Source organism: Melospiza melodia, chromosome 1 (assembly GCF_035770615.1).
Source record: "Melospiza melodia melodia isolate bMelMel2 chromosome 1, bMelMel2.pri, whole genome shotgun sequence".
Taxonomy (NCBI): domain Eukaryota; kingdom Metazoa; phylum Chordata; class Aves; order Passeriformes; family Passerellidae; genus Melospiza; species Melospiza melodia.
In genome coordinates, this window is record NC_086194.1 from 46,458,002 (window position 1) to 46,470,186 (window position 12,185).

At 38.2% G+C, this 12,185-nt stretch overlaps 1 protein-coding gene across 2 annotated transcripts in view; it reads left to right on the top strand.

Moving 5' to 3' along the window:
* Nucleotides 1–12,185, top strand: part of SACM1L (SAC1 like phosphatidylinositide phosphatase) — a 29,223-nt gene that overhangs the window by 7,070 nt on the left and 9,968 nt on the right. The window contains exons 2-8 of one of the 2 annotated variants that reach the window (XM_063156628.1): nt 927–1,024; nt 2,620–2,694; nt 4,586–4,713; nt 5,614–5,763; nt 7,024–7,083; nt 8,674–8,707; nt 11,374–11,475. In XM_063156628.1, coding sequence (XP_063012698.1) covers nt 927–1,024; nt 2,620–2,694; nt 4,586–4,713; nt 5,614–5,763; nt 7,024–7,083; nt 8,674–8,707; nt 11,374–11,475 — 647 coding nt within the window. Of the gene's footprint in view, nt 1–926; nt 1,025–2,619; nt 2,695–4,585; nt 4,714–5,613; nt 5,764–7,023; nt 7,084–8,673; nt 8,708–11,373; nt 11,476–12,185 lie in introns of those variants that run through there. The other variant, XM_063156636.1, reaches the window with a different exon arrangement.

The following is a 12,185-nucleotide window of genomic DNA, read 5'->3' on the forward strand; positions in this document are numbered from 1 at the left end:
TGACCCCATGTCTTGTCAAACCTTAAACTAAGAAAATCACTGTAAGAGTCAAGAGCAATAGTTTAAGAGTGTTTGGGGCATTTTGTTTGTTTCTTGAGCATTTCCTGTGTATGGCTACAAGCCACTTCTGCATATCCCTCCTATCCATGCACAGTGTAACCTGTCTGGCTTCTTGCAATTACCACAATGGGTGTGTTTTTAAGGAACACTTCTAAAAACTGTTAATGACTAGCATTGGGTTTTGTGCTGGTTTTGGGGGGAAGGACAGCAAAGATGGCCATGAGGTGTGAACAGGAAGTCGATGTGTGACTTGTCTGTCTGGTGCAGGGGTACCTGTTAATGCCATGTGGGTTATGTAGACCTGGCTAACTCACCTGGGAAATGGTAGTGTTGAGACCCCTGCTTCAATAAATTCGTGTGCCACTTGAACTTTTCCATTTCTGTGTTGTTTCCAGTGGATTCTTGCAATACTTACAACACTAATGTGAAACAGGTGTGTTTACAATTTATGTTTATTAGACTTGCATTAGGGATGTGGTCTGATCTGTTTTTGGTTTAAAAACTTCTGACTTTGTGTTAGGTTTTGGCTTATCAGGTATGGTTCAAGCTTACAGGAATCAGAGTGGACCACTATGTACACAAATTTACTTCCATGTCTTTACCTTATGGTAATAAAACAGGATTAAGATTGTTAAGCAGGCTGTGAATTTTGCAATAACTGATGAGCTGGACTTGGGGTTTTTTTTGCTTTTCTTTTGCCCACTGCCAACATCAGTGGCCTGAGAAGCAATCCAGTGAAAATTTTGTTATTTTGCAGCTGAAATAACGTGTGAAATTGATTGCTCTGTCTTCAGTTGGTGAAGAATAAACAAACCCAAAGTAAGTTCTGCTAAACTAATTCCTTTTTCCTCTCTCTCCTCTTACAGGCATATAACGCCAGAGAAGTTCTATGTGGAAGCCTGTGATGATGGAGCAGATGATGTGCTTGCCATTGACAGAGTCTCCACAGAAGTCACTCTTACAGGTGAATCTCCTCACCAGTATTTCTCAATACAGTCTTCTCTGTCCTTTTTGTCTGTTTTGCTCTAGGAGTCCAAGAAGATCTTCAGGACATTACTGAGATAATACTGACATAATTGTTTTTACTTTGTTACTGTTTAAAACAGTGCTTTGCATTCTGTTCTGCAGAGCTTTGTTTCAGATGCCTTTTGGCTGTGGGTTTGATGCTGAGGGTTCCCAGGGTGATAGTGCTTGCCTGTTCTTTGGTAAGACTGTCCATCACAACAGGGGAAGCTGACTCATCCAGGCTGGTTGGGGTTGGTGCTAGAAGCTCAAGATCAAACAGGGAAAGGATTGAATACTGGCATTCTTCAGCTTTTGCAAATTGTCCCAGTGCTGTCTTTTATATAAAACTGAAACCTGACTTTTCATAATGCCTCCAGAAATAGCAACAGTAAAAAAACTTCTTACTAGAAATTTTCATTCTGTGTTGCAAATCCAGATTCAGATGTCAGTGGGAAGAGTCTTAAGCCTGATGACGTCTTGAAAATTTTAGTTACATTTTTAAAAGAGTATGAAACAAAGAACTTTGATTAAATAACAGTAAAATGAAGGCACTGGGTGACTTCCCTTTTGATACTTCAGGAGTTTGGTAGCACAGTATTACTGATCTCTAAACAGACAGAAATGCTACAGTAATAGTAATATAAAAGCAGTCATTATCTCCCTTTTATAAGGCTTCTTGTATCCTTCATGTAAGAACGGTGTGCCCATCCCACTGATACTTTTGGTATCATAGTAGATTATTTCAATTTCTCCTTCAAAACTGTCAAGATAGTGATCCCAAGTCTTTTGTCAGTCTGCATCTCTCTTACTACTGCTCTTTTATCAGGTGAACCTGCAAGGTGTTTAAAGCAAAAGAAGATTGCAGGGTTACCCTTCTCAGTTTTCTGAGTTCTGGGAAAATGCTTCATTCTGGGGAATGATTTTACTTTCTTTCAATTTCTCTAAAATCCCTTCTGTTAGAAATGTAGATAGATTAAACTTACACATGGTAAGACTTTTAATTGAGATTTGGATCCTTTTTGGATCTTTTGGTGTATTGTTTAGAATACTGTGTCCCTTGCCATGTGTGTGCTGCTGTTGGTAGTTTTGCAGAGACAGCTTAGGTCTTCTGAGACAGAAATAGATTAAGGTTCAGAAGATACAAACAGACCTGGGAGGCACAAGCACTTGTGGTTTGGTTATCCTTTGTGTCTTGATGGCTTCAAAACAAAGCTTCTGGAAGCTGGCAGGACAATACATTATTGAGGAATCTACTTGCTATGCTATCATGAAAATAAGCTTGAATTCATTTAATGGAATGACTAGTTTCATTAAACATGAGGAATTGGTTAGAAGGTGGGTTAGAATCCTAGATCCTCCTCCCAAAGCTCCATCAGGCTTTGAAATTCTGATGCTTTGTTTCTTGTACTTAAATATATTTATATACTTATAAATATACTGTAGCAAAACTTGATTTGACAAGGAAGGCTGAAGAAACCTAGTTCTAATTGTGTTCCAATACAGTCATGAAAGAAGTAGCCTGAAATTCTGATGTTATTTTTTTCTGCTTTTCAGTTAAAAAAGATGTTCCCCCTTCAGCTGTTACAAGGCCTATATTTGGCATTTTGGGAACAATCCGATTGGTGGCAGGTAAGGAGAACAGAACTCTGCTCTTTAAAAATACTTAGACAAAATAGATTGCTGAAGAAGCTTTAAAGGCAAAAATAGTATTTGCAAGTATCTGAGGATGCACTTTCATCAGTATGATAGGCTTTCCATGTGGCTTCTAGAGGATGGAGGCATCCAAATCTACTTTATGATGAATGTGTGGGTAACTCTTAAACCAGGAGGTACTCTAAAGGTAGGGTTAACTGGTAGTTGAGTTATAAGGAATGCATTTCAAATGAGTGCAAAGAAGCTCATCTGCTTATTCTTTGTAACTATTTTAATCTGAGCCGCAGGATTTGGTGCAACAGTCAAGTGTGTTGTGAAGCTTGATCAATACTCATGGTACACAAATAGCTGAGAGTGACTGGAGGATAGACAAGTAGATGCAGCTGTTCAAGTAGTGATTGTGTTGCAGCTGCCCTACAAATACAAAGAAAATCCAGCATGAAAAGGGCAAGGGCAGACTGGAACAATTTTAATTTCAGAGAGCTCTAGGATAATATAAGTTGTCCAGTTTTTCTAAGTGTCTCAATGGTCAGGTCTAAGCAGCCAGTGTCATGAATACACCTGATGCATAATGTGTAAGCTTTTGGGAAAGTAAGCATTGCTGCTCCAACAATCCTTTTTGTAGAATTTGGTAGAGTTTGAGACTGAAATACTCTGAAAAATGATGTAATAAGCAGTATACATACTGAATAAAATCCCCATATGTAGAAGGGATTAAAGATCACTCACTGCAGGATTCCCAACTGAGGCAAAGGGTCATTGTGTTGAATGCAGTGATTTCTACAGCATCTTAAAACTGCTGAACTTTCTATGCCCATATTCTAAAGAATTGTGGTCTTGCAGAGTAAGAGCAATGAATGGATACATGTGTCTTAGAAACTGAACTACCCCAAAGGGGAATTGTCATCACTTACAGGCTTGGTAATGACTACTTTTCATCTGCCTGAATATTAAATAAAATATAGAATATGTTAAGTCTCTTAAAAGCTTGGGGTTTTTTCATTCTGTCCCCCAGAGCTTTGCACCGAGTGTTAGCATACAGCTGTCAAAGTAAAGATGTTATTAGTTAAATTAAATGTTCTGTTTATTAGTGCTATTAGGCAGTTCACTGCTGAGAACTGTAAAACTGACCCTGTGTCTAGCAATGCAGCATCTTTAACAAATATAATTATTCTTTGCCTATTGCAGTATTAAGAGTAAAATTTTTCTTCAAAAACAAGGTGATACTAAAATACACTGTGCTTAGAAATATGGTTGTGTTGTGTTCACCAGCAAGTGTAAATTAATTGCTCTGAGTGAACTGTCCATGATTATGGGTGGGTTTTTTGCTTTGTTACTCATGCAGCCAGGGAAACAGCACACTTCCTATCTTAAATAGGTAAAAGAACCCCAAATCTTTGTACAGTTTTGAATCTGTTAGGAGGAATATTTTTTTCCTCCAATGATAAGTTGAATAGTCTTTTTTGCTTTTGAAGCATACTTCCTTTCATGTATTTTGGGCTTACTCTGTGCTTTTCAAACCACATTCAAGAGCATTGGCCTCTTTCTGAGTTGGCAAACCTGAAGATTTTCAGACTGTCACTGATCAGAAGTAAGAGTAGGTGACACTTTGTTGTCTGCTTTTTTTCAAGTTCCTTAAACTTAGTGAGCAGCTCAAGATCTCTGAGCATAGAGAAGTAGGTAGCTTAGAAAGTACATTTTGCTTTTGCTCCAGCCCTGTGTGTTTTGCTACACTTAAGAACATAAAGTCCTCTTGGTTTCAGTTCTCTGATATGGGTATAGGCTGCTTTTCTTAATACATGCAGGTTTGGGGTTTTTTTGTTGTTGTTTTTTTTTTTTTTTTAACTTTGTTCTTTCTGATTTACAGGCACATATCTTATTGTAATAACAAAAAGGAAAAAAGTAGGTGAGATTTTTGGTCATGCAATCTGGAAAGCAACAGACTTTGACATCCTCTCCTACAAAAAGACCATGCTGCACTTAACTGATATTCAGGTAGGTACATTGATTAGGGGAGTGTGGAGCCTGCCTTTTGCAGCTTTTGTTCGTGTTACTAGAATGGCTCTAATATTTGGGTATGGATGTATATAAAGTCAAGGTGATAAAAAGTATATAAAATTCAAGGTGACAAACTCACATGGTACAACTTAGAATATCGTTGCAGTTTATGGATGTGCATTTTTGCTTCTGTTAAATGGTACACCCTTCCTAATGCTTCTGTTAAGTCTTTCTCAGAGGTTTACTCTTCTGACAGCCCCTACAATAAACTGCATAGCTGTCACCTTATCTGTCTTGCTTTCTTTATGGAATTGTTCAATTACTGAATTACTCAGCAGGGAAAATTTGACTTTTACCTTTTTGAGAGAGAGATAGGTGGAAGATTTTTTTAAAACAGATTTGTAGTGGATTGATAAAGAGCAGGTCAGGGTATCTAACCAATGGAGCTGGAAGGGAATTTGATGCCTTTTCAGGAAAGGAGTGAGGTTGAACCAGAGCATAGATTATAACTTTTCTTTTGTCTTACCATCTTGTTTTTTTGGGGTTTTTTTGACTGAATAGTCTTCAGGGAAACCAACAGTTTCCCTTTTGCTTGGAAATTGTTAGGATTTGTTTAATATCAGTAGCTATTTGCCTCACAGGAATACTGTTCTCTGCTCTCCACTGTTGTTGCAGAATTTGGTTGCAGTGTGCTAGCTGCAAGTTACCAGTGAACTGGTATCAGAATTGCACTCTCGTGCTTTCCTTCTTGTGTGGTAATCTCTGGATGATGTCATGTATTGCTAGAGCACTAGCAAAATTCATCTCATCACTTCAAAAAGTAGTGGTAGCTTACAAGAGTAAAATATTTTGATAGCAGTATCTGACAGCTCTTTTGTTCTTTCCTCATCCCAACAGTTGCAGGACAATAAAGTATTTTTATCAATGCTTAACCATGTCTTGAGCGTGGACGGGTTTTACTTCTCAACAACCTACGACCTAACACACACCCTGCAGCGGCTGGCCAACACCAGTCCAGAGTTCCAGGAGATGAGCCTTCTAGAGAGGGTAAGCATTTGAGTTTGGTTCGTGTCTGTGTCTTGAAAATTGTCAGTCAGTTTGATGCAGATGATGTTTAAATAATGCTGGTGTTTTCTCCAAGCTGTTAGGGGCTGTGTCTGAACACACTGGTCCACACAAGTCTCGTAGCTTGTGAGCAGCACAACGTTCTAGAGATCTGTTCTGATCTCCTGTCACACTTCCAGATCGGCAGTTGGAAGTACCTCCTAAAGTGTACTTTAAACTGATTTTGAAAAATCCAAAAGAAATTAAATTTTGCCTCTCATATTGAACACTTCTAAATTACAAGAAGGAGCTGAGCATTTTGGGCAATTGAGAGAAAGCAAGTAATTCCTTTGAGTGAGGGGAAGGAATCCAAAGTGGAATAAGTTGTCATATTCTTTTCCAGGATAACTTGGGATAGATCTGCAGGTTTTATGGCTGTCAGTCTTGGGATGTTGTATTCTTTCTGAAGTATTCCAATTCTTTGTGTGAAGCATGAATTTAGTATGCTGCTTTTGTCTTAAAGACAGCAGCCAAATGCAATTTGAACTTGAAATTTTCTTGTGTATGTATTGATGGGGTTTTGTTTTGGTTTGGTTTTTTAATATTGGAAAATCGTTTGGGGATTGTTTTGCATCATCAAATGTTGCTCAGGCAGTGCTCTTGCCAGGGAGAGCAAGGACACAAAAGGATTGGTTTGCCTTAAAATTGTGTCATTTCAGAAGGTTGTTTGAAAGGCAAAGTACAGTAAAAAAACATCAATTACAAGTAAATTCAGATATCATATGGTTCATTGCAGTGTAATTTCATATGACCATGGCTGCAGTATAATGGCTCTTCAAAAGGATTAGGGCAATTTTGAACATCTCCAGTTTTTCTCTGCAAGAGAAGTCTGGTTTGTGTTTGGAGTGTGGGTGTAATTGTTTGATATCTGTATTTGTTGTTTTTTACAACAGTACTGGTAGAAGGAAACAACCACAGCGTAGAGGCACCAATGCATTATGTTCTGCAGCTCAGTTGTCAGTGGTTTAGAAGTGTCATGCAACACCCTTAAGAACAGCTAAAAGAATAGCTCTCTTCAATCTTAATTTAGATTTCTAGTTGAGGATATGAAAGCTACTGATGAAAGAAGGGAACTTCATCTCCATTTGTACCCGTTCATGTAAATTTACATGATGCTGTGAATGCTATGATACTGCCTTTATGTTGAATTAAGCAGAACTGACAATCTCTAAAATCATCTTGGCTTTTTGTTTCTTACTGCAGGCAGATCCACGGTTTGTATGGAATGGGCACCTTCTGAGAGAATTTATTGCTCAACCAGAGGTAAACACTTAGTAATGATTCTGGTAATAGGGAACAAATATACTTTTGCTATAAGTATGCAACATCTTTTTGTGATTCTGTCTCTTTCAGACAGCCAGAATCTAGTGTAACATGGCTAATCATCATCTAGTTTAGCGCAGTGAGTCTTCTACTTTCAGACTTCCAATTTTGTTAATGCCCTCAGTAGTACTTCTAGAAAGCTACTTTTTTGGAAGTGTCAGTATTTGAAAATACTGTGCTGTGAAGATAGCTGCTCATATAAACCAAAGGGGAAGTTACACTGCACAGTGTATGCTTTTCAAGTTTTTGAAGTTTAGCTACTTATTTATCTTTGGGTATCGGCAAGGTCCAGTTCATCACTTTTTTCCCTAAGACTGTCTCACATCATTCTCTATGAATGCAGTTTATATTCCATTTTGCTAGTGAACAGATCATAAAGCTGGTAATTGAGAGTGAGACTGACAATTTAGATTCTTCCAGTTTATTTCAAATGAAGTGTAACCCTTGAATTCACTTAGTCCAGCAAATACAAGTGCATGACCACGAGCCACAGCTGTGGCACCTGAATGGCCAGACTGTCTAAGCTCCTTCCTGCCAGAGACCTCCTCTGTCTGTTAAACTCCTTGGATTGCCTGCACTCCAGCAGCCTCCCCTCTCCACCAGTGCTTTGCATTTATCAAAGCAAGTGACGCACGGCTTCTATTTCTGCCTCAGTAACCTGTGGAGATGTGCTGGTGCATCAGACAGCGCTGTTCCAAAAGGCTGGATTGTGCACTGCTTCTGGAATGTGAAGATAGCAATTGGAGAAGGGCTGTTGTACATATTCCAGGGGCATATTACTGGGTCTAAAGTTTGCATAGTGCTATGCAAATAAAGCTTGGGAAATGAGAGAGAAGCTGTGGTGGGAACAGCAAAGGAAAATCAAGTGTGGCTGGCTAGTGAAAACAGACCTAGAGGGCAAAGCACAGAAGCTGAAAAGGGAGATAACTGGTATTTTTAGCCATGCTTCCCCTCTCGTTGATTACAGGTGTCTTGATGCAGGAACAGTTTTAGGTAATGTTAAGTGTGGAATTTCTGACTTCTAGTATTGAACTTTAAAGTTTTCTTGAAAGATTAAGTTATTCAGGAATGGAAATATAGGAAAAACCCTGGAGCAGGCATTTTGAGCATTAATCACATAAAAATGCATCTTACTGAAGGCTTCTGTAACTACTGTCTCTGCATATGTCCTTCTGTGGAGGTAAAGCAAACACACCATGTCAAAGGATTTTCAGCAAGTATTGCTTTATATCTGGTGTGTTTGTAGGAGAATAAATGCCATGTATAGGGAGGACAAAGCAGCTTGCTTTTTGTCTAGGCTGCTTAATTAGGATTAGACTTTTACTTTTTTCTTCCTACTGATAAGGATTGCATATGTTGCTGTTTTCCCTGAACTTTTGTCCTCAGAAAGGAATGCTTCACCTTAAACAAAAAGTAAATTATATAAAGCATATGAAACTACCACAAAATCCTTAGGCAAAGCGTGGTTACTCGCTTACCTTTTTTGGCTACTAGTGTTTAATATTTTTCACATGTGTTTGTGTTTTTCAGATCCATAGGTTTGCTACACCAGTGATGCATGGATGTATCCTTTTGTTGTGTAAAACTGTGTACTCAAAATGGGTGGTCCAGTAACAAAATGGCTGCTGTGAGGCTGCTTAATTGTTATGGCAATTATAACATACAGCACATTGTCACAAATAAGTTATAGTTTGTTCATATATGGGTGTTACATATTGTTTGATAGTCTAGTCCTGTGTTACATTGTCACAAATAAGTTATAGTTTGTTCATATATGGGTGTTACATATTGTTTGATAGTCTAGTCCTGTGTTAACTCCCTGGAATATTCTGCTTTATGGGTTTAAAGTATTTGCATAACTGTCAATAGGAAGGTTAAGATTAATATGGCAGATGCTCTCCCATCAGCTTTAGTACTTTTTTATCTTGCTATAAGGATGCATTTAATTTAGATACAAAAGAAGGGAGGACAGTTTTGACTTGAAGGAGTGCTTATGGATGTTGATGACTAAAAGGATAAGTTCTGCTGAAGGCTCCTGGAATGCTTTTCCTGGGCAGCTGCTTTTCCTGCACCAACACTTTGGGAAACAGCCTTTTTAGCAAAGCAGTCATGAGTTTATTTTTGAGAAGGGATGAATGCTGCAAGGAAGCTGAACACTTTCTGGAGGCAGTGTGTGATAAACAGTAAGTCCCAGGTAGTTGCTCCTGGACTGACAGTAGGAAAAAGACTGGCAAGACTGGACAGAGCAACTCATGCCATGTTTGCTTTGTTCATCCATTGCAAAGGCCCCTCAGGTGTGTGCAGGGAATGGTTTCCAGATAGAATCAGTTGATCTGATAGGACTGTCAGCAGCTGGCAGATCTTCAGTCCTTCCCTGTGACTTCATTTAATGGAAAATGTTGTGGGAGTAGGCAGAGAGACAAAGGAAAGATAGCAAAAGGGAGACATTGAAACACCCTAATCCTTATCCTGCTGGTTCTGGGTAAATTGCAATTAACAACTGACAGACTGCAATTAACACCTTCCTTCAGTCTGTTTCTTCACTGTACAAAAAAATTAGCATAAGTAATATTTGTTTAAAACAAAATTACAGCAAAACTTTAGACAACTCAGGAATTGGAAGAAATGGGATTTCTAGCAGTAAAAATGCTAGGAAGACCCCACAGCAGAATTGTTACAGCACCACTAGCAGATAGTTCAATAATATCAAAGTTGCCCTTTTTTTTTTCCCCATGTAAACCCAAATATATTTTTTCAACTATGTGTGCTGGGCTTCTAGTCTTGCAGTGATGAGAAAAAATGGACTTGGATAGTTGAGATTTTAATCACCTGAAGCCCTGAATACATTTAGTATTTACCTTGCTGCTCCAAACCAAAGCCCTTCTAAAGAACAGTAAATTCTGTCTTGTCCTTATCTGTATATGTGGAAGTTGCTAATAGCAAGTTGTCATTTTAAGTGAGCACAGATTGCCAACAGAAAATAGGCTGACAATTGCTAAGCAGCTAATGTTAGAGGTAACCTTTCTTGCAGAATACTGTTGGCTGTACAAATGTTGAATTAAAGGGTAGAGGACCTGGCAGTAATTTTCCAGGGAAACAGAGGAATGGGTATTTTTCAGCCTTAATTTATGAATTGAGAGAACATTCTGGATGAGGACAATTTGTATTATATTTTAGGGGGTTGTTTACAAACAGTTTTGGCATAAATACAAACAGGAATCAAGATGACTCATGTATGAAATCGGTGTGTTCTATAACAGAGCTGAGGTGCTCATGTGAGACAGCTGCTTTATGTCCCATTTGAATCATAGATACAGAGCCTAAATTTCACTTGAGACCAAGTATCTAGATCCCTCAAAGAGAAGACTGCAGTAGACTAATTTAAAAATTGACCATTTTGATCTTTTGCTTGCTTTAAAATGATAGGTTTCAGTTTTTAGGGGCAAAACATGCAAACTGGTGAATCTACGAGAAATTTTCATGCGTGCTGGCTTCTATTAAGACTTGATAGCTTACTGCAGTCCCAAATAAGTGCCACTATAAGTAGCATAAAACAAGAGTAAAGCTGAAACTAATTGTCCTCGCCCCTGTTTGTTGGGTAGTCCCAGGTGCATTTGGCACTTTGGGTATGTAGCCTGGGCTACAGGAAACTGCTGTTGTGTGAGAAGCTCACACTGGAGTCTTCATGTGTGTTCATTCTCTTTTTCTTCACCCAGATTAGAAAGCCAGTCTATTTACTGCTAGTTCTGGCATTTGTAGATGCGATGTATGTTGCACTTATGGATACAAAATGTATACCCCAAGATATTTACTCCTCTAAAAGCCTAGAAAAAAATTTGAAGGGGTAATTTTGAAGTAGTTGTTTATCTTTAAAAGCAATAGGGGCAAGAAACTCTTAAGGGAGTCTAATGAAATTATGGATGAGATGGATTCCTAATTTTTAATTAGGACCATAAGACCCAGAATAAACTTCTTTAGAATCATATCTTCTCAAAATTACAGCAACTTTAATGTTTGCTCATCAGTGACATCACCATAGAGCGATGTTTTGCAATGTGCATATTGATCCTAATACTGTTACTGTCTCTCAAGTTTAATGTTCAGCTGTTGTTGGGGTGACAAATGTTTACTGATTTGAGTGTAGTTTCTTGGTTCCTTGAAGTTTCCTACCTTGATGTATAAAAATATCCTAATGAAACGTTGGAGCTTTTCCTGAGTGTTGTTCATCAGTTATCACTATGCACTCTTGTTCTATTAATGGCAAGTGTTTTGACTGGCTGCTTATATCCAGAAGAAGCTGTTTCAGGGCTGGTGTACGCTACTATGTAAGAGGTAAAAGAAAAAACTGATTTATTTGAAAAATAATATGTGTTCTATCTGCACATCCAAGTTACCTTCAAGAGTAAATGAGAAAACATTGTTTAGTTTGTCTTGGGCTTCTTCCTCCAAAGAAAATATTAAGAACTGAAGCATTTTTTGGTATTTATTAAAACAGACTCTTCTTCAGGTCTTTAAGACATAACTGCAAAAGTTTTGTAGTGATTTTTAGCAGATGGCTGTTTTCATTGATGCTAAGTGCAAGTGTGTAGTAGCTCTTTTGGTCTAGCAGTAAATCGAGCTAAGAGCATCACTGGTGCTGGCAGGGGAGCCCTAAGTGGTGTTCTTTAATTGTTTCAAGTTAAAAAGCAAACAGGGCAATGAATTTAAATTACTTTCTCTGTTCTTAGTCCCAACATAAATGCTTTTGAAGAAATTTGTCCATTTCTGCAGTACCATTGTTACAGAATTCTGAATATTTTGTTGTCAGAGCACTGGTATTTCATTTCCTATTAAATTAGAATCTCTAGTGCTAGAAATGTCAACATGTGTTAACTCGAAGAAGCACAGTTCTGCTTAAATTTGGTGCAGATCATATTAAACTTTTACCAAGGTTGCATTTAATTTTATGTTGTCAGGCAACTCTGTGCTTCCTGTGAGAGCTTAAAAGGGAGGGGTAGGAATCCTTTTGCTGATGTGCTGTCACTGTTTTGCAGGCAGGCTGA